Source organism: Octopus bimaculoides, chromosome 3, assembly GCF_046866305.1.
Source record: "Octopus bimaculoides isolate indiv1 chromosome 3, ASM4686630v1, whole genome shotgun sequence".
Lineage (NCBI taxonomy): Eukaryota > Metazoa > Mollusca > Cephalopoda > Octopoda > Octopodidae > Octopus > Octopus bimaculoides.
The window spans coordinates 146,048,656-146,071,916 of NC_142930.1; the positions used below are offsets into that span (position 1 = coordinate 146,048,656).

The 23,261-nt window shown below is 34.8% G+C and overlaps 1 protein-coding gene across 3 annotated transcripts in view; it reads left to right on the top strand.

Moving 5' to 3' along the window:
• The first annotated feature begins 466 nt into the window (after window positions 1-466).
• LOC106880110 (uncharacterized) overlaps window positions 467-23,261 on the top strand; it is a 37,988-nt gene continuing 15,193 nt past the window's right edge. The window contains exon 1 of one of the 3 annotated variants that reach the window (XM_089349769.1): window positions 467-683. In XM_089349769.1, coding sequence (XP_089205895.1) covers window positions 633-683 — 51 coding nt within the window. In that variant the 5' untranslated portion in view covers window positions 467-632. Of the gene's footprint in view, window positions 684-10,830; window positions 12,052-13,775; window positions 13,806-23,261 lie in introns of those variants that run through there. The other 2 variants (XM_014929926.3, XM_052966091.2) reach the window with 2 other exon arrangements.

Below are 23,261 nucleotides of genomic sequence, written 5' to 3' on the forward strand. Positions count from 1 at the left end.
GTGGTGTCCTTCGTTTCCAATCTTCTGTGGAAACATGTCTGGCCATGGAGTAATGTTACCATACTTGGAAACACTTGAGAGTTGGTGACAGGAAGGGCATCCAGCCATAGAAAATCTACCTCAACAAATTTCATCTGATCCATGAGAGCATGGAAAAGTGCACATTTAAGTGATGATGATGATGATGATGATATGTGTATATGTTTGTGTGTTTGTATGTTTATATATAAAATTGTGTGTGTGCATGTGTTCTTATAATAGATATTTGACTCTATACAATCAATGAGTCATTTGTCCATTTAACAAATGCTTTGTTTTTATCTATTTTAAAAACTCTTATTTTTAATGAACAAATACTAGTTGAATAATGTATTTGGCAAAACTTGAAGTTCCAGTCAAAAATGAATTCATTACACTTTTCTTTTCTTCCATTGTTTTGCTGTCACATATAGCAAAACACACCCATAAACAGGATCTTTAAGTGTTTAACATGATCATCCTGTTTCACAAGTAGAGAACCATAAATTTTAAAGAACAAACAGTTATAAAGGTACACTCGTAAATACAGACGTTGGAATGATGGTTCGTACGATGTGATTTATTACTCACTAAAATATTTATATTTGCCAAAAATGATGTCTACCCCTTCACGACTACCAGTGGCATGCTCAAGAACACAAAAGGTAACAATTATGATGTATTTGAAATTGGTGGGGAGCTTCTTTTTTTTTTTGTTTGTTTGTTCATGTTTTCAGCTTTTTGTGAAAATAGCTCACTGCTGTTGTTGTTTTAAGTTGTTTTTAAGCTGTTATTGTTCTATCTCCATTGTGTAGATCTGTGTATGGTCATCGTATCTTTTTAAGATGGTAGCGTGTAATTTGAGGCAGATATAACTACTTATTCAATCAGCTTAAGAAAAAATCCACATAGTATAGCTTCCTCGATAGCTTCAGAGTAGCCAGTTTTCACTTATGGAATCTTGAAACAAATTTTACCTCCTTCTTAATGTCTAAGGAATAACCGGGGAGGTTGTGAGTAAAACATTATTATTAATTCCCATAGTTAAGTTAGAAATAAGGATTTTTTTTAAATATGAGGTTTTGTTTCTCTGAATTCCCATGAAATGTGTGTGGTTTTTTTTATGATTTATTAATTAATTAATTTATTTATTTATTTATTTATTTATTTACTGGTTTGGTCTGCACTCTTCAAAGATGGCAGCTATGGAAAATTATGAATACTTAGATGGCTATATATGTGTGTGTGTATATATATGTATGTATATATATATATATATATATATATATATATATATATATATATATATATATATATATATATATATATATATATATACATATATATATATATATATATATATATATATATATATATATATATATATATATATGTTGTTGTACTTGGGGATGGTCATATTGCCAGTTTAGCCAATAAAAACACACGCACTGTATATTTGGTGTTAATTTGCTTCAGCTTTATATTACATTAATCTTAATCTTATTTCGGCCAGAGTTCTTTCGTCACACTTCTGTGACCTCATCAGTGGTCCTTTGTTTCCTTCTTTCTTATGTGTGTCTCACCTTGCTAACTATCAGCCATTTTGTATTTTATACAAAAGAAGGAAACAAAGGACCACTGATGAGGTCACAGAAGTGTGACGAAAGAACTCTGGCCGAAATAAGATTAAGATTAATGTAATATAAAGCTAAAGCAAATTAACACCAAATATAGAGTGCGTGTGTTTTTATTGGCTAAACTGGCAATATGACCATCCCCAAGTACAACAACATCTGTTTCAACACACGATTTCACAGCAAAAATCTTGCAAAACAAATGTATATATATATATATATATATATATATATATATATATATATATACACACACACACACACACACACACACAACACACACACAACACAACATATATATATATATATACACACACACACACACACACACACACACACACATATATATATATATATTATTTTTGTACTTGGTTTGCAAGATTCTTTATGTGAATACTGTTCTATATTTTTGAGATGTAGAATTCTCTACATTATTTACATTATTTACATTGGATGGACATGTGTTCTCATCTTGTTTGTCGTTACCACGTTTCGGCTGGTTTACTCTCAAGCCTTCATCAGGTGTCCTGGTAGAATTTTGGCCTGTAGCATTTTCAGTATACTGAGACATAAGGTCAACTCTGGCCTATTCAGATGTTTGGAAAGGCCAACTAAAAAAGGATCAAGGTCAATAATCCACAGCAGGATGGATATATGAGTCAAAGAAAATTCCAGAGGGTTGGTACTCAGAAAAGAAAGGGGATCTATTTTAAAACGGGGGCCACATTTTTCATTAATGTTTTACGTAGTGTTTTTGGTACCGAAAGACTTTCAAACTTCGTATACTTATCTATTTTGTGTTATAGAACAGAAAAATATTTTTGTATTCGAATTTATTTCATGTAAAAAATTGTCTTATTTCGATAATTTCAACCAATCACTATTCAGTTGTTTATATTTACTCCTTTGGCTGATTAAGCGATGTAAAGCGTATTTAATCTCCATACCTTCGTTTTATTTGCTTTTTTCATTTTAAATTTGCTTTAACCCTAACCCTAACCCTAACCCTAACCCTAGGGTTAGGGTTAGGGTTAGGGTTAGGGTTAATTGTTTCAGAATCGTTTGTTTATGTAGTCGGCACTTAATGTATATCGGCTGAATGGACGTCAGTGATTGGTTGAAATTACAGAAATACGACAACTTTAACATGGAATAACTTATGGATTTCTTTTTTTTTTAAGAAGACTAAGAGAAAAAGATGTTTTATATGACACATTCTACCAGTGTTCCAAGTTTCAAAGTGTTTCGTTAATGAAAAATGTGGCCCCCGTTTTAAAAAAGATCCAAGAAAGGACTGGAGTAGGTGGCCTGTACCAGGAGCCACCACAGTGACAGCAGAATAAACTTCAGATTATTGTCATTGTGATTTGTATTTTTATTTTTTAATTTCATATACTTATAATTTTCAGTTGCTGCTTATATAATTACTAAAATAATAATGATAATGATCATTATCTTTGTCATTTTATCATCATCCATTTTATCAAAAGAGACCAATAGAATAAGTACTAGGCTTACAAAGAATAAGACCTGAGGTCGGTTTGTTTGACTCAAGGTGGTGCTCCAGCATGGTCGCAGTTAAAATGACTGAAACAAATTAAAGAGTAAAAGAGTAATATATATATATATATATATTTGCGAAGACTTATTGAGGCAAGCGAAAGCGAAATCGTGATGGCACCTGTGCCAGCATCGCCTTTCTGGCACTTGTGCCCGCGGCATGTGTAAGGACTTTCAAGCGAGATCGTTGCCAGTGCCCCTGGACTGGCTCTTGTGCGGGTGGCACATAAAATACACCATTTTGAGCATGGCCATTCCCAGTACAACCTGACTGGCCTTCGTGCCAGTGGCACGTAAAAGCACCCACTACACTCTCTGAGTGGTTGGCGTTAGGAAGGGCATCCAGCTGTAGAAACTCTGCCAAATCAGATTGGAGCCTGGTGTAGCCATCTGGTTTCACCAATCCTCAGTCAAATCGTCCAACCCATGCTAGCATGGAAAGCAGATGTTAAACGACGACGACGATGATGATGATGATATATATATATATATGCATTTCAACATGTGGAACCAGTAACCCTGATATGTTATTTTTCTCTTTTGAGTTTTTTTGTCTCTCTCTCGCTCCATTTTCTTTTTTTTTTCCTTTCACCCCTTCTGTTGGAAAATGGAGGTTCAAAACATTAAAGATTCCTCCATTTCTCCTGAGCATCAAACTAATACACCAGCTTCTTGTTCCCTCACCTGTCTGTTTTTTGTTTTCTGTACATTTGAACCATGTGTGTGAGTACATACAGTGGGCATCTTCCAGTTTCTATTGGCCAAATCCGCTCACAAAGCTTTGGTTGACACTTGCCCAAAATACCATTAGTGGAATTGAACCCAAAACCATGTGGTTGGAAAGCAAACTTCTTAGCCACACAACCTCACCTGTGCCTCTATTATGGTTTTATTGTATTTTTTAACGTCTAATTTACAAGCTATGATGAACAGCCTTTCCCTATGAGTTCTACATTAATATATACCATCAATATTACCAATAAACCAATAATAGCCAAATTTTGGAATACTATAATAATAAAAAAAATATATATGCAGCACAGAACTTTGTCAGTGATCAGGTCGCGGTCTCAAAGCGACAAAAATATTTTGGCAAATTAAATTTAAATGTTGAAGTGAATCTAACGTTTTTTGTGTGTTTCTTAAATGTCTTATAAAAACCTTCCATGCTGCAATTGTTTTCGTTCCAGCACACGATCTCAGATCAGGTCACTTGCTATGCAAGTACATCTCCGTAAAAAAATATATTTCTATAATTAGTTTTACTGGACTCAGTGGTGAGTTAAAAGTCTTTGCTGATATGGTTTAATTTTAGCTACTAACTCTTTAAGTTTATTTGGTCATATATAATTCACGAATCCCAATGGTACCCTAGATTGCTTTATATCTTCAGTTTCTATGATGTTAAGGGATTGAAAAGAAGCAAATTTCTTGATAGATTGAATGCAGTTTCATTAGAGATAATTCTTTTTTCCAGGGAAGAATCACTTCTCTCTATAAACGCAAAGAACCAATAATGAATTTCATCATGTAACTAGCACTCTGTGGGTTACAACAATGAGTGTTCCAGTTGATCTGATCAACAAAACAGCCTGATTATGAAATTAACATTTAAGTGGCTGAGCACACCACAGACATACCCATAACATTGTTCTCAAGGAGATTCTGCATGACACAGAATGTGACAAGGTTGACAGCTGAATGGATTGGAGCAATGTGAAATAAAGTATCTTGCTCAAGGACACAATGTGCCACCAGGAATCAAACTCATGACCCTTTGATCATGAGTTAAATGACCTAACCATCAAACTACATACCTTCTCTTAATTTTATGATGTAGTCACTCCTTAAAGTAGAGAATTATAGCACACCCACCCTGAAGGTATGAGTTAAGTGCTTCAAGTGCAGATACAATGTAGTGATGATGGCTGAATGGGCCAGGCATATATATATATATAAATTCACTCATAAGGCATTGGTCAGTCTGAGGTTATAGTAGAAGACGCTTGAACAAGGTGCTGCACTGTGGAACTGGACCGAAAACCATGTGATTGCAAAAAAAAAAAAATACCTTGTAACCTCTCAGCTATGCCTGTGCCTTATAGATAAACTTCAAAGAAAATTTTCTAAAACTTTGTAGGAACTTATCTACATGAATATTGTAAGACCTACATTCTCAGCCACCCAGACTGTTTCATTTTAGTGCAATTCATTTTTTAAATAGAATGCTTTCAGCTTATAGTTCCTTATAAAAAGCTATGTACTCATTCATATAAGCAGAAAGTTTTGCAGTGCTGTGTGGTTCTCTGTGGACTGTATGACAAAAAGAAAAAGCCATTTTCTGACACATACACTCTCACCATATTTATGTAAGAGAATGCTCTCACTCACATGCCATGCCACCTGATAGAGATTGCAAAGACATTCTCTTATAGACATACATAGTAATACACACACACACGTGTTTGTCAGTATGTATGTAAGAGAAAAACAAAGAAGCTCTCACACATATACATACATATGCCAAAAATATGAAAACAACATTTTCTCACACATATATTATATATATATATATGTGTGTGTGTGGTGTGTGTGCATGTGTGTGTGTATGTGCATGTGTGTGTGTGTTGTGTATCATCATCATTTCATGTTTGTTGTCCATGCTGGCATGGGTTAGACTGCTGGTATATATGTGTGTGCGTGTATATGTGTATGTATATATATGTATATATGTATACGTATGCATATATTACCTCACATATGCATACATTATAACAAAAATACCAATCATACATTATCATTTGAAGTATTTTCCGTTGCCCATTAATTTTCTTATAAATATTCATGTTAATATAAACTTTGTTATAACTGCTTTTGTTTTCATGCTGTGCTATATTTTCAAATTTTCTCAAGCTATTTTGATCCATTGCTAACAACCTAATTTTCTTAATGAAATAAAAGACAATCGATTCATTACATCCACATTATCTAACATATACTGTTAAAGAAATGAAACTAAATAATTTATATGAAGTATGCTTTAGTGATTCATCTAATTCACATTGAATTTGTAATATGTAATATTTTCTTGAGCTGGCAGAATCATTAGAGCATGAATCAGAATGCCTAATGGCATTTTTTCTTATTCATTGTTCTAATTTCAAATTCCACCAGGATCAACTTTGCCTTTCATCCTTTTGGAGTCAATAGAATAAAGTACCAGTCAAGTAATGTGGTTGATGATATTGACGAACTCCCTACTTTAAAACTGCTGATCTTTTACCAAAATCTGAAACAATTTTAAAGGTGGCAAACTAGCAGAATCGTTAATGCATCAGACAAAATGCTTAGCAGTATTCCTTCCAGCTGTTTATGTTCTGGGTTTAAATTCTGCCATGGTTGACTTTACCTTTCATCCTTTCAGAGCTGATAAAATAAGTGCCAGATCAGCACTGGGGTCGATATAATGTACTTAACTCCTTTCTTTAAAATTGTTGACCTTGTGTCAAAATTTGAAATCATTTATAAAAGCAGTGAGCTGGTGGAATCATTACTGTACCAGAGAAAAAAAGCTTAGTAGCATTTCTTCTGCCTCTTTGCATTCCAAGTTCAAATACTGCCGAGGTCGACTTTGCCTTTCATACATTCAATATGATACAGTACCAGCTGAGTACTGGAGTCAATGTAATTGGTTTACCCTTTCCCACCAAATTGCTGGATTTGTACCAAAACTAGATTCATTGGCTAATAAGCTAATACCCATCCTAACCACTAATTAGCTGTGATTAAAAAAACTATAAGTTTAGATCTGTTATGTTTCCATATTCTTTGCCATTATTACTTCTGAAAATACAAAGTGTGAAATAGTTAATATACATCAAGATGCTTTATTGAGGATTATCATAATTATTCCTAATATATAGACTATTGGTTTCACATTTTGGCACTAGGCCAGCAATTTCAGGAGAGTGTGTAAGTCAATTACACTGACCCAAGTGTTTGACTGGTACTTATTTTATCAACCTTGAAAGGATAAAAAGCAAAGTTGACCTCGGCAGAATTTGCACTCAAAACATAAAGATGGATAAAATGCTGCTAAGTATTTTGGCCGGTGTGCTAATGATTCTCTCAGCTCATTGCCTGGCGGCAATGTATCTAATATTGTTTTCAAATTTTGGCACAAAAGCCAGCAACTTCAAGGGAGGGGGTAAGTCGATTATATCGACTCCAGTGTTTAACTGGTACTTATTTCATTGACCCCGAAGGGATGAAAGGCTAAGTCAGCCTCAGAAAAATTTGAACTCAGAATGTGAAGATGGACGAAATACTGCTAAGCATTTTGCCCAGCATGTTAATGTTCTTGCCAGCTCGCTGCTTTAGCAATAACCCCCTCCTCCTGTCTCTCTCCCCCACCCTCCCTCCTACCACCCATCTCTCCCCTCCCCCACCTCCTGCTCCGATTCCTACTTCTTTGTATGTCTCTTCACCTCTCTTCATACTTCTCTCCACTCCCACTTCTCTTCACCCCTACTCTTTCTCTCCTCTCTCTCACTCTCTTCTCTCGTACTCCCCCCTCTCTCACTCTTACTCTCTACTCTCTTACTCTCCTACTCTCTACACTCTTACTCTCTCACCCTTACTCTCTCACCCTTACTCTCTCACTCTCTTCCCCTCTCTCTCACTCTCTTTCTCTTCCTCTCTTTCTCCCCCATACCCCTCTTCCCTCTCTCTCACTCTTCCTTTCTTTCTCCCCCCATACCCACCTTCCCCTCTTTCTCTCCCCCCATACCCACCTTCCCCCTCTCTTAATCCACCTTCCCTCTCTTATACCCACCCTCTCTCCTCTCTTCCTCTCCCCTCCCATACCCATCTTCCCCCTCTCTTACATCCACCTTCCCCTTCTCCCTCCTCATCAACACCCTCTCATAAGCTCATCCCACCACACCCCAACACACTCCTACTCTACCTTCCCACTCCACCCCATCCAATTTCTTACACCCACCACCCACCCCTACCCACAGACCCCTACCTCTACCCCACCCTCAGCCTAACCCACACTCCACCCATGCCTTCCCCACCTCCCAACACCCTCACATCACACCACACCAATACCCTCGCATCACACCACGCACACACTACAACTGACCAACTACTTTCTCCCTTTCTCCCTTCCCCATTTTCACACTACATACGTCAAGATCACCAGCATTCTACCGATCACCGTTTGTTATCTCCCCCTTTCTTAGCTCTCCTGAAATAAGAATTTCTAACTTCCGGTCAGTCATTGTTATGATCGGCCATTATTATGATTGACCGTTGACTGAACACTATTCAATTTTTTTTCTCCGTGTTTTTCTCCTTGTCTCCGTATTCTTTCTGTTGAAGAGCGTAGCTCGAAACGTCAAAGACTTTCCGTATTCCCGAGCGTCATACTAATATATACTTTTGTTATTTACACCACCTGTCCTCGTCTGTTGTTATTATTTGTATATTCTCCCACATATAATATTAACCATGAGTTAGTTCTGTGTACGAGGAAAAGAAAAAATATGAGTGTAACACATGGGTGTCCTAAATATAACACATTTGTGTTTGACAAAAATTTAGTGGATCATCAAAGCAACAGTACAACTGGCATTAATTAAATGAGAACAGCTTGTTAAAATTAAGTTAATCAGGCATGGCTGTGTGGTTAAGAAGTTTACTTCACAGCCAGATGGTTTCAGGTTCAGTCCTACTGTGTGGTACAATCGGCAAACATTTTCTACTTTAGACCCCAGGGCAACCAAAACCTTGTGAATGAATTTTATTGACAGAAACTGAAAGAAGACTGTTGTATACACACACGTGTGTGTGTGTATGTGTGCATATATGTATGTATATATGTGTGTATGCATATATATATGTATGTTTGTGTCTCCTTGACTTCATATCATATAAGAGTTGTAAGCGGGTGTCACTGTCATACAAGCAATATCATTCATTTTCAGCATCCTGAAGAAACATGTCTGGCCATGGGGAAATATTACCTTGCTTGGAAACAAGTGAGGGTTGGCAACAACAAGGGCAGTAAACTCTGGCCAACCTATACATGCATGGAAAAATGAATGTTAAAAGAGTAATGGTGGTGGTGGTAGTGGTGGTGGTATTCGAAAAGATAAATTAAAACAACTGGTCAAAATTTGGCAAAATATCTAAATTTCTTCTTAAAACTTACATGCCAACAAACAAGCCAATTCAAATTTATTTGCTCTCTAACACACTGACTTAGGAACATCCTAATAAATAATGAGAGAAGGATCTGGTAGCTACTCTAATATCTAGGACACTGATCACTCATTTCATCAACCAATGTCTAAATTATCCAGGATGATTTCACATACTGAACATTGTCACAAATGAGTTCTATCAATTGTGTTACATCCAGTGCCTTCTTCTAATTTGGCACAAGAGCACAGTTAGGGCCTCCAAGAAAAATACTTCAAGGTGAAACAAAACTCCTTTTGGACCTCATGATGGCAGGAGAGGAGGTTCCACTCAAAATTCAAGCGGGCTGTGAAACTTAATCTTTTAGGGAAGGGCCCATTACATTCATAAGTTCTCAATGGCTCTCTGGGCTCTGGACCAATGTACCAGTTCAACTCCCACTTTGTGTACAGTCAACTAAATAGATCTCAGTCCTTGACTGAGCAAAAGCAGAGTTAACACCTATAAGATTTAAACTCAAAGTATAAATAGACACTGTTGTAACTAAATAATGTTGTAGGGCATTTTTCTCAGGACTCTATTGATTGTGCGACACCTATCACCTTCTTCTAATATTAGCCCTTTTGTTACCATATTTCTGTCAAAATACATTACCTGTGTTTCAATTAATTTTGAAAATTATGAAGAATTTAGTAAAGTAATTATTTCATTATCATATTGGGTTTTGAACATGAATTAACATGAAATTTTAATGGACAGATTTAATTTAGATCACTTTAAAATGTTAAATGTAAATCATGAAACCAGGGCTGACCTTAAGTAGATTGGTATCATAGGGATTAATAATTGGACAAAATTCCTTGCAGTATTTAATTGCAGCTCTTTATTTTCTGATTTCAAATCCCAGATATCATCTTTAACTTTCATACTTCCAGATCAGAAATATAAAATGCTAATGGTCAATGTTAAATTTCATAATGATTTATTGACACAAAGTTATAAATATTGGAGAAGTGGCATAATTGACTCAAACTTATTTTATCAGCTCTTGCAAGATTTGAATTTGGAATATAAATTGACATATTGATATACCAGAAGGCATTTTGTTTGGTATTTAAGCAATTCTGCTAAATATCTATCACCTTAATAAAAATAATAATAATGATGATTTCAAATTTTGGCACAAGGCCAGTAATTTGGGGGGAGGAGGTAAATCAATTATATCAACCTCAGTATTCAACTGGTACTCATTTTTAATGACCCCCAAAAGGATGAAAGGCAAAGTCGACAGCATTTGAACTCAGAATGTAAGGATGGGTGAAATGCCGCTAAACATTCTCCCTGTGCTAACAATTCTGCCAGCTTACTATCTTAATGATGAAGATGATGATTATAACATCAGTTACAATTCTTGGCACAAGGCCAGAAATTTTTATGGAGGAAGGGGTTAGTCAATTACATTGCCTCTTTATTCTATTAATCTCAAAAGGAAGAAAGGCTAAGTTGGCCTTGGTGGGATTTGAACTCAGAATGTAATTACTACTATCATTATTATTATAAGTTGGAGTCGATAAAATAAGTACCAGTTGAGTACAGGGGTCAATGTAATCAACTTACCCCCTCCCCCAAACTAGCCTTGTAACAAAATTTGAAACCATTACTATTATTAGGTATGCTGGCAAAATCAGTAGCATGCCAGGCAAAATGCTTAGCAGTATTTTGTTTGTTTTCACATTCTGAGTTCAAATTTCACCGAGGTTGACTTTGCTTTCATCCTTTCAGGGTCGATAAATTAAGTACCAGTGAAACACTGGGGTTGATGTAATCGTCTAGTCCCCTCCCACAAAATTCCAGGTCTTGTGCCTTTAGTAGAAAGGATTATTATAAGCCAGGAATGTAGTTAGGGTTACGAAGTTTGAAAGTCTTTCCGTACCAAAAACACTACATAAAACATAAATGAAAACTGGCGCCCCCGTTTTAAAATAGATCCCAAAATAGATAAGTATAGGAAGTTTGAAAGTCTTTCCGTACCAAAAACACTATATAAAACATAAATGAAAACTGGCGCCCCCGTTTTAAAATAGATCCATTCAATTCTAATAAAATAGCCTTTGAAGGTATAGCACATGTCTAAGAACAAAATTCAATATTTGGTATTTCCTTTTTTTTTTTTTTTTTTTTGGCGTTGAAAAAATTTATATCAAAGTCAATCAACTATTGATAAGAAAAGATCTATGTATAAAAAGAAAAATATTAAAATGCAAAGATAATAAAATATTTTGTTTTCCATAGTAAACGAATTAAATATATACAACAGCAAAAAAACAAAAACAAAGGCCTTTATAAAGAGAAATACATAATAAACGCGTTGGTAGAAATTTACTGAATTGACAAAAATATTTCCCCCTACTTTAAATTTTCTACTAGCAAATGTGTGTGTATAAATAAATATGTATATTTAAATTGGAGAAATGGGTTCATAACGCAATTGTCAGACAATCTTGATTACAAACCAGCAGCAGAAAATTTGAATTAGGTCATCGATGGAATATAAAGCTTATGCCATTAACTGCTGTGAATGATGGGAAAGCACTATATTTGAAAAATGTCCAGCGAGGAGGATATATACGAGGTAAGTCAGCTGCACACATACTATGCATGTTGTTATTAATTGACTATTGGAAGTCTTTCGTAGCTCTGTTTGCATTAGCGGTTTCTTCTTAGCAGTATTTTTTAATTATCGACTTGTAAGACTTTTTTTTAATGTATATTCCGTGTCGGCATTGTTTAATTAAAGATTTACACGAGGCACCAACACCGGTAACGATACACCGATTTAGGATGGAAACATGTGCCTCTTGTCTATTTCATACTGTTAAGGAATGTTGTATTTAAAATAAACAAACAATACTTAATTTTAATCGGTTTAGGAAGAGGAAACAGAATGTTTGTTATATAATAAACCTGCATTCTTTACATTCTCTCCTAATTGCATTCATTTCAAATTACATTTTTCCCCCCACCGAAACGTGTCTAATATTTTCTAAATAAGCATCTCCTCTGGTATCTTTAAATTATTTAATTTTATTATTATTTTTGATCCACTTAATTCTTTCAAATATATAGTCCATATTTGGTATTTAGTTAGATATCCTAATTGTTTGTTGTTTTTTAGAATATCTACGTTACATGGTATTTACTGGAGTAGTGTTTGCAAGAAACTCCGTTTTTAATTTAATGAATATATTTTGTTATTCCAATCAAGTTAACATTTAAAAACGAATTCTTACGAAAGCTAGAAATGTAAATGTATGAAATCAACCTCATGCTACTGTTTATTTCTATGTAACACCTCCTATTTTATAAGAACATATTTTGTTTACATCACTTCAAAAAGAAAACAAATGAAGTGCAATACATTTTTTTAATTCTTCTATATCATTGAATTTTTTTTCAAAATTAATCAAGCACGCGTAAATGTGCTCCTAAATTATAATTATAACTGGTGCATTGCTTGCAATTTTTTCCGGTATTTTCGATCATTATAAATCTGAATCTGTCTAAATGTGCATGAAAGTTTCTAGTATGGTATTAGCCGTAGTAATAATGTTCGTAGTAGTAATTGTCTTAAAATGTAAGAATGTTTCACAGAAATATACTTATATATTGTCAATTGAATAATCATTAGTTTTAATGAATCTTATTGATTCATTCAAAGCTACAGAATAGATGTATCCAATTCATTATTTAATTGATTGAATTAGTAATCAGTAGAAAAACCAAAGATGCATTCTTAGTGCTAACATCTAATTTAAAATGTGCCGGCGTATTTGGCGCCCTAGACGACATTGAGTAGTAAATAGGAAAAAAAACCTTCCCATTGATGTTTTTATGTTAACTACTGCATCTAATTGCACTCTTTACAATATGTTGCTATATCTAAAGAAATTTTATCATTTTATTTAATTCTTATAGGTTTAAAAATTAAAAAAAAATTAAATGCTTTCTAAAAATAAATTGCATCGAAATAATGTATAGAATAATTGTTGCATTAAAAGACCTTTCCAATGAATTTTTAGAATACGTTTACTTTATAATTTAGGCGAACGGCATTCGCAAAGGATCTTTCTTCCAAACGATCCTAAAGAAACCCCGAAACACCAATTTTAGATTTATTATATAAAGATTTATACTATTTTTTTCTTTGTGCCATTCCTAATTGAAGTCTCTTCATTTATTCGGTTAATGCTCTTTTAGGAAATCATGAACTGGAGAAGTATTTCGATTCTCTACAAAGCGATGGCTTGTGCTCCTTAAAAATAGTTTCTGTTTTATTATCTCTTGTGCGTATCAGCTTTCAGTCCTACCACGATGGTTGAGTTACAAGTTAGTGCATGTGTTATTTATTAATGTACCTGTGCTTTGTGGAGCGAAACATGTTTTCAGTTTCCTGTCTTTTATAAAACGTTTTCAATATACAATTACACCCTGTTTATGATTGACATATTTACAGCTTGTATAACATATGTAAATAATAATAATGTGTCTTGCCGCTGTTTCTTGGTTGCCTAAATAAATATTAAACCAAATTCAGACAAAAAACGGTTTTGTTAAAGGACTGTAAATAGTGGCTTCAAAATCTATTTGACAAATACAGTTGATACCTTACGTATTTAGAAATCTTTATTTACTTTGCCGACAAAGTGGCAAAATTAGCAAGACGAGCACAATTAAGGACATGACTATCAGGACAAGAATCCACAGTAATATCTCGGAGTAGACTGTCATCTAATCCAAGACACAAGCATACTGTGTTGTGTTTTGTCATCTGTGCGAGACAAACCGTTTGGCTCCATAACAGACTAAAAATCGATCTGAAGCCAATGCTTGATTCATTATCCTGTTGATCTTCGAATTTCTCGGAAACCTATCGGCGTTTAAGTATCGGGGAAACTCCATGTAATTTAAAGCTATCATACATGGACTTTCCGGAACGATATTTGCATGGTGCACAAACATCAGCATCCATTCTCAATGCCACTACTATTCATGATTCATTGTCACTTAGTAAATTTCCAAGGTTAGTACTTGGCAGAACGTTGATCCATGCCGGCGAATGCTTATCCTGCACGATTAACGTACGATTTCGCGTCTGTTGATAGCAATTCATTAACTGTCAAATTTAGTTCTTATAACAGTATCCCACCCTCGTTGCCATTTTCTAACTGAAGGCACCTTCCTGTTCAGACCTGTCCACTCAGAGCCACCTTCCTCTCTCTGAAAGTATTAAAATTCCTGTTAATGCAGAAGATGCAGTTTGCTAGAAGCAAAAAAAAAAAAAAAATGCATGTTTAGATGGAATTTAGTTATTGGTTTCATTTGTTTTTTAAAAGGAAAAAGCATGCATGAATATTTGCTTTTATAAGAATTCTTGTCAGGACGTTTTTGCGTGAATGGAAACGTTAACCAATTACAGAGGTCAGTCGTGACATAGAATTTAGAAACCGACAGGCAAATACTGCAAATAACTACACCAGCATATTTTATCTTTTATATTTTTTGTCGCTGAAATAGCTAGTAAATAGAACATTGCCCCCAATGCTTTTATCTGTTCTTTGTTCAAGATAGCTAACTGAATGTACGGACAAGTTATTATTTTTTTTTTAAGACTTAATAGTCCATAGTCTTCCCCCACACATCTTCTGTTATCTGTATATATATTAATTAATTATCTAAGTGTATTTATATGTAGTCTGAATTTTTTTTCTCTCAATGCTTTCTTTTTTTTTTTTGTTCTCTAAGAGAGATGGAAACATTATCAAAGTTAAACCCCTTAAATAAAATACTAACGGTATATATATTTTCTTAAATCCTGTAGAAAGTCCTGCTTTCTACTGTGAGTAGATTACCATTCTCTCAAGTCAACTATGTTGCACATGTGTTCGGCTGTTGCTATATAGAATCTGAAACATGCGACCTAATTAGTGCTGGGAATACTTGAAGCGGTGTTAGACTCTTGGGTATTAAGTGGATGTGAGCGGTTTAGAATTATAACTGCCTTTTTACAGAAGGTAAAAAAAAAAATTCTTTCTTTCCACATAATGGGTAGGTAAGATATATGATATTGTACTGGAGCAATGATAATAGCTGGAAATGAGGGTTTACATCAGGGGCTCTCAACCATTTTTTATCCATGGACCCCTTTGATTATTATTTTATTCTGGTGGACTCTCATAGCCATTCAATGTTTTAAGAACTAGTTTTATTGAAACTTCTTCCAAATATTTTTTCACGCCTTGTGTAGGTTGAACTATGTAAAGTGTTTGAGAAAGGAACAACCATTTCTTGCAATACATGCCAATACACACATCTAAAGCAAAATTTTTTCAGGGGCTCTTAAAATACTATTATGGTTCCCCAATTCACTATTTTGTTGCGTGCCCCCCTCAAATCTTATGTGGACCCCGATTAAAAACCTCTGGTTTACATTGGTGCTGTGAGTTTGAGTCTGGTTTGAGTCCAATACATTAAGCTGACTGACTGCAGTGTTGAGCTTTGCATGAAAAAAAAAAAAAAATTGTGTATGTAGAGTAGTATCTGTCTATAGTTATTTTAGTCTCTTAGACTGGTACATGGTATTAATTGAAGGGATTTTAATATGTAAACATTGGGTTCTAAACATAGATGAAAACTGATTTGTTGTTTAGCTGTAGGTTCAACGCTAGTAGAACAAGCCTATTATCAAAAGCTTTCCGGTTAGGACCCACCCATCTGTTTAGAAGTACTTTGGGCTGGCTACCAATATGGGCTGGCTACCAATATGCATATTTAGACTAGAGTATGTATTTTCAGGATATTTATCAGCTCTATCAGATTGATAGCCCCATAGAGGTTCTGTAATTGAAAGAGAATTTTTCAGGGGCATACAAGGTTTGTAAAACCACTGGAATTTTGAAGTAATCATTACTATAAAAATGTGTAGAGAGCCTTTTGCTCTTCTCATTCATTTATCTTGAACAAGGCTGTTGAGCAATGTTCATAACCCAAAACAAATTTCGTGCAAGACTGTCATTTGAGAATGCATGTGTATGCGCTTCTCTAAAACTGTCAAGAATTTAGTTACTTGTTTGAGAGCCAAACTAATCTATTTCTTTTACAACGGAACATTAAATTAAATGAAATTGGTTTCATACCTAAGATACATTGCCAGAAATTTGGAGACAGGACAGTTGATTATTCTGACCCATACTTGATTGATACTTTTATTGACTGTAGAAAGATGAAATCAAAGCAGAGACTCCATCTAAGAATATCTGAAGAAGGAATTGTATTCCGAAATATCATCGGACTATAGATAACTAAATTACAGCAGGTATATAGTTCATTTTTTGAATTATAGTGAGTTGTTGTACCATTCAAAACTTTTTATTCTTTATTAATGAATGGTATGTGTCTGTTCTATAGTATTCAGCCATTTTATAAACCCTCTTCACAAGGGGTACTCTAACACTACTTGACAAAATGAAGGGCTTTTGGGAAGAAAAATTTGAGAATCTCTGCCATAGAAGCTTTAAGTTAGGTGACAAAAATTGTTAAAGACAAATTTTGTTTGCTAGAAAAAAATTATTTATTTTGTTCTTGTCTGTATTCAGTTAAATCCACAACCTTATGTTGTTTTCCCATTTCAATAACCAAGAACAAGATTGTGTAACTTGAAGTGAAAATGAAATTTTAAAAAAGGTGCCCTATCTGATGTGCCTACTTAGCTCCCAGATTAGCCTTGATCAGACATAATTAGACATTCCAACCATAACCATCCTACCGTTTTAGGAGCATTGAAGACTTCTGTATAATCAGTCTGTTTTCATATAAAACAATCGGATGGGATTTGAGGGAAATTTGGCTGCTATTTCTAGCAGGTTCACTAACATAGGAACTCCCTCATTCGATTAGGAAAGTAATGATGTTGTAAACGTGCATTAAATATTACATAAGACCTTTATTGATAATTATAATGGAAAAAAGCTGCAACATTTATTTATTCCATGACTTAATTATACATTTAAGGTTATTGATGACTATTATTTTTATAAGAATGAAGCTAAATTGATTTCACTTCAGATGAAATCAACAGTACAGGTGAACAAGATCTCAATATGTAAAATCATTTAATCCTTTTCATACTACCCTAAGTTGTATTATACAAATTCCATGTTTTTATCCTTTTGTTACTATATTTCTGCTGAAGTACACAGCCTATGTTTCAATTAATTTTTAAAATAATGAAGAACTTCGTAAAATAACTTAATCATTATTAAGCTGGTGTTTGGAACATAAATTAGCATGAAATTTTGATTGAAAGTTTGAATTTAGATCACAGGAAGTTTGTCACTTGACTGATTAGTGTAGGAGTTCTTAACCATTTTCATCTAGGGACCCCTTTGATTACTATTCTATTTTGGTGGATCCCCATAGCCAATCAATGTTTAAAAACTAGTTTTATAGATACTTCTTTCAAAATTTCTATTTTGTTTTGCACACATTAACTTGTGTAGGTTGAACAATGTAAAATGTTAGAGAAAGAATACATACATCTAAATACTATTGTGAATCCTCAATTTATTATTTTACTGTGTGGACTCTCACAAAATCTTATATGGACTATGGTTGAGAACCACTGAACTTGAGGCAGTCTCAGGTAGGTTGGTATCAAAAGAGTTAAAGTGATCTAAAGTAAAACCTTCCATCCAAAGACGATGTTAATTTGTATTCCAAAAAACTAACTCAACAATGGTAGTTATTCTGGTATTTTGAAAATTAATTGAAGTGAAAGCAGTGAATCACAACAGAAAAATGAAAGCAAAACAATTAATAAAATGCTTTTAGAATTGTGGCAAGATTAGGTTTGAATTGATACTCCTTAATAACCCTTGAGCATTTAAACCAGTCATATCCGGCCAAAATATTCTACCTCTTTAGTGGCCAAACTTGCCAGACCTGGCCTCACACCTACCCTACAATGTCATTCTAAACATAAACAATCACAATGTTGAAATCTCATAGCTATGAGAATGTATGACTAATTCAAAACAGTGTGAATAAATAAGCATTACATTTGACAGAATAATCCGAATGTGAAAGGGTTAAGGTAGACTAAAGACAGTAGACTGTGACCAAAATAGAGGACTGCTACTAATCAACTGAAGAAAATCATGTTTAGAATGATCTTCAACAAGACCTCCTCCTCTCTTTATTACATATTTTTTATTGAATCCTGCTCGAAATATTGAATCAGTTTTCATACACTCAGTCACTGTTGGTTAGACTCCGGTTGATCCCAATCAGTCTTTTTTAGGTATATCTCTATTTAAACGTTTCCCTCCAATTTTTAAGACATTAGTGTTTGATTTGAGATTCCATTAGTATTTTTAGTAGGTCAAGAGAGCATGTAACAGTTCTATTGGCTCCTTTTCAGAAATGTTATATCTTGGTGTTCCATATAATTTAATCGATAAGAATACTTTATTTTTGGAGCCAATTGTAAATTAGCTTTATTAGTTTTATTAGTGCAAATATTTTGATATCTTTTGTAATACTGGGTTTATATTTTACTACTATTGGCCTCTCACATACTCTCAGAGTGGTTGGCGTTAGGAAGGGCATCCAGCTGTAGAAACTCGGCCAAATCAGATTGGAGCCTGGTGTCGCCTCCTGGTCCACCAGCCCTCAGTCAAATCGTCCAACCCATGCTAGCATGGAAAGCGGACGTTAAACGATGATGATGAAGTATGATACTTTGTTGGTTACTGTGTGTGATGCTGTGCTGGTTACTGTGCATATGTGCAAAGTACTGAGTTGGTCACCATGTAACTGCAGATATAGGTAATAATCTGATGAACCAATGAAATTGCTGTACATAATTGCTTGACCTGTATCATTACTTCCACCAGTTATAAAAAAAAAGATATATTATTAACTATACAAACTATGAGAGAGTTGCAAAATCTTTATCTCTCAATTTTGTCTTAAAGATGAAATTTTACATTGACTCTTTTTCCTATTGGGACCCGCCACATATTGACTGTGGAATTTGTAAGGAAATCTATATTATTTATATATTCATTCTCATTACACACAATCAAACTAAGTAATATTTCAATCATACTGACCCACTTTGTGTGCCTTGTCCTCTATGTATCTTCTGCTCTTACTAAATGTTCTTTATTCATTCAAGCTTGATGGCTTCATGCCTTAGTTCATCATATTTGCCTTTCTATTATTCTGTTGCCCGTCATTTAAAGAGAATCATATACACCAATCCATTTTTAAATCAAATACGCCATATCCCTGCATGTTGTAAGACACAGCTAATAGAATTAGTGTGAGGAAGAGTGTCTGCGTATAAAACTCTATCTCTAAAAGTGTTGTGCACGACCCTGTGTCCAACTCTCTCTCACATAGAGGGATGAACATAATAATTATGATGAGTTGATCCTTTATTCTGTTTTCTTTATATTTTATTGCCTTAGTATATGCTGAAATATATTTGAATGTGTTGTTGTGTATGTGCTCCATTAATGGCATACTTCCTGGTGCCACCTGACTCCACACAATCCTTGTCTATAATTATTGGTTTCAAATTTTGGCACAAGGCAGCAATTTTGGGGATATGGGCCAGTTGATTACATGCACCCCAGTGTTCAACTGGTAATTTTGACTCTGAAAGGCGAAATGAACCTCAGAAGAATTTGAACTCAATATAAATGCAGATGAAATGCCACTAAGCATCTTGCTTGGCATGCTAACAATTTTACCAGCTTGCCGCCTTATCCTTGTCTATAATTATTAGTAATTGAAACTAATTCTAATGGTGAATTTATCTCCTCGGAAGACAAATATTTCTGTCCTGTACAACTGTGAACCCTGTATAGATTTACCCTTCATCAAAGTACATATCTATAATGGAACATCATGCATATTCATAAACAACTCAATATTCTCTCTCTCAATATGGCAGTGAACTGGGAGAATCATTACATGCTGGACAAAATGCTTGGTGGCATTTCTTTTGGTTTTGTGTTCTGAATCCAAGTTCCACTAAGGTTGACTTCCCTTTCATCATTTTAGTGATCAATAAAATAAAATACCATTTGAGCATGTGAGGTCAATGTAATTGACCAGTACCCCTCTCTGCAAACTCTAGGCCTTGTACACTAATAGAAGGAAGTAATGGCCTCTCTTGACACCAATTTCATTGTCTGCACCCCCCCTTTTTTTACAAAACTGACCTCGAGCCAATAAACCAATATCAGCGAATCAGTATTTTGCACTCCCCTAACTACCCCAAAGCCCGCCTGTTTTTTTATCTTTTCTTTTTGATTGTTTGTTCGGTATTTATAGTTCCTGTTGGGGTCAAATAAGTATGATTTGTTCATAGAGAAAGTACCTATGTGCTGACAAAGATGAAGTTATAGTTAGAAAATTTCTTTGTGTGTGTGTGGGTGTGGGTGCGTGGGGTGGGGTGGGGGGGGTGCGCGTGTGTGTGTGTGCGTGTGCGCGCTTGGTTTGCTCTAAACTACCATCTGTTTGTTATGGTGTAATTATATCGTAATGTAATAATTTCTTAGATGATGTTTTATTTCTTCTGTCTAGTATTGAATGCTTCAGATTCCAGAGTTTGAAATAGTAATCTTGCCCTACCTCTTTACAACAGTCATTTTGCTCTCTACACTTTTGTGATAAGTAATACTGTTAATTTGTAATGTATTATGCATTGCTTTCAAAAATTAATTCTCAGCCTTTTGAACATAAGTATGCTTTTGATGAATGAGACTCGCAAATCATTAAGCAATAGTATAACCTTTTTACGTTTTCCTCATTAGAATTTTCTAATAAAATTTATTTCTCTATGTATGTATGTATGTATGTATATGTAATGTGTGTGCACACACACACACACACACACACACACACACACACACACACACACACACATTAAGCACCACCCAGTAGAATATGTCTGCTATGCTACTTGCATTGATATCAAAACATACTAAGATTTAACTCTTGTTACTATATTTCTGTTGAACTATGCTACTTTAATTTCAATTAACTTTTAAAATAATGAAGAACTTAGTAAAATAAGTTTGCTATTAAACTAGTGTTTGGAGCATAAATTGATTACATCGACCCCTTAGTGCTCCACTGGTGCTTGCTTATTTTACTGACCCTGAAAGGATAAAAGGCAAAGTCAACCTTGGCAGAGTTTTAACTCGGAACATTAAAAAAATAGATGAAATGTTGCTAAGCATTTTGTTTAGACTGCTAATAATTCTGCCAGCTCACTGCCTTGTTTGGAACATAGGTTGACATGGAGTTTTAAAGGAAATTTTAAATTTAGATCCCTTTAAAACAGGAAGTTTGTGTCACAGAAAAACTGATGGTTTCAGACAAGTTGATGTGAAAAGGTTAAAGTTCAGAAGGAACCAAACTTTGGGGTAGTGGGGAAGAAGATATGAATAGCATAAGTAAAGAACAAAATAACTGAATTGGATGTAGTTTTGTTTTAGTGGTTTTGCAATGAGCAGTATATGCAAAATGAAATTAGATGTTTTTATTTTCTTAATTGTTGTTGTTGTTGGCACTCCGTTGCTTACGACGTCAAGGGTTCCAGTTGATCCGATCAATGGAACAGCCTGCTCGTGAAATTAATGTGCAAGTGGCTGAGCACTCCACAGACACGTGTACCCTTAACGTAGTTCTCGGGGATATTCAGCGTGACACAGGGTAACAAGGCTGACCCTTTGAATTACAGGCACAACAGAAACAGGAAGTAAGAGTGAGAGAAAGTTGTGGTGAAAGGGTACAGCAGGGTTCACCACCATCCCCTGTCGGAGCCTCGTGGAGCTTTAGGTGTTTTCGCTCAATAAACACTCACAACGCCCGGTCTGGGAATCGAAACCACAATCCTATGACCGCGAGACCGCTGCCCTAACCACTGGGCCATTGTGCCTCCACTCCTAATTGTAAAAGGGTTATATATTTCAATATTTCTTCCTTTTCTTTGTGCATGACCTTATAGCAATTGAATGCATGTTCAACTTTTCTGACTTGCATAGCGCTGTCTCTCTACATATGGATCTGCATCTATTATTATTTGGTTTCTATCTTCAAATATTCTAAAAACAGCATAAAGTTTTTTGCGATCTTTTTGCTTTGTGTCCTAGCTTAACGTGTTTTGTCCTGGTCACCATTCACATCATTTGTACATTGCTGCTCTAAACTCTAAAAGTCTTTCATTGAAGTGCACATCTTGTAAGTTAATTCTGACATTATTGTCATCACTTCTAGATATATCCATGTGCAAATCCAATGACATGATTTCTGTCATGGATCTTATAACTTCAGCTTTGAATCCACCAAAATTACTTGTGCAGTGAAGAAATGTATTTTTCAGACAGCTCTCATATTATAGTAAAGAGAGTTTGCCAACATAACATGGCAGTCATGGTTTAGGACGAATGTTGCTGTAATTTAGCCCCAGGAGACATCGTCTCCAGCTGGCTATATTACATGATCTGTGTTATATTTTTGAACAAAGGAATCTAGTACCCCCACTCAGCTCAAAACAATATCTGTGTATACAGTTGCTGAATATCTCTCGTTGTGAGATTTAAAAATAGTAATTTTCTAACCTCTCATATTGTGTGTTAACTTGTGTAATACATCATCATTTAACTCCATGTTTCATGCTGGCATAGGTTGGACAGTTTGACAGGATCCATGCTCCAGTGTCTAATTTGGTATGGTTTTTATGGTACCACTCTTTTCGTAGTTGCTAAT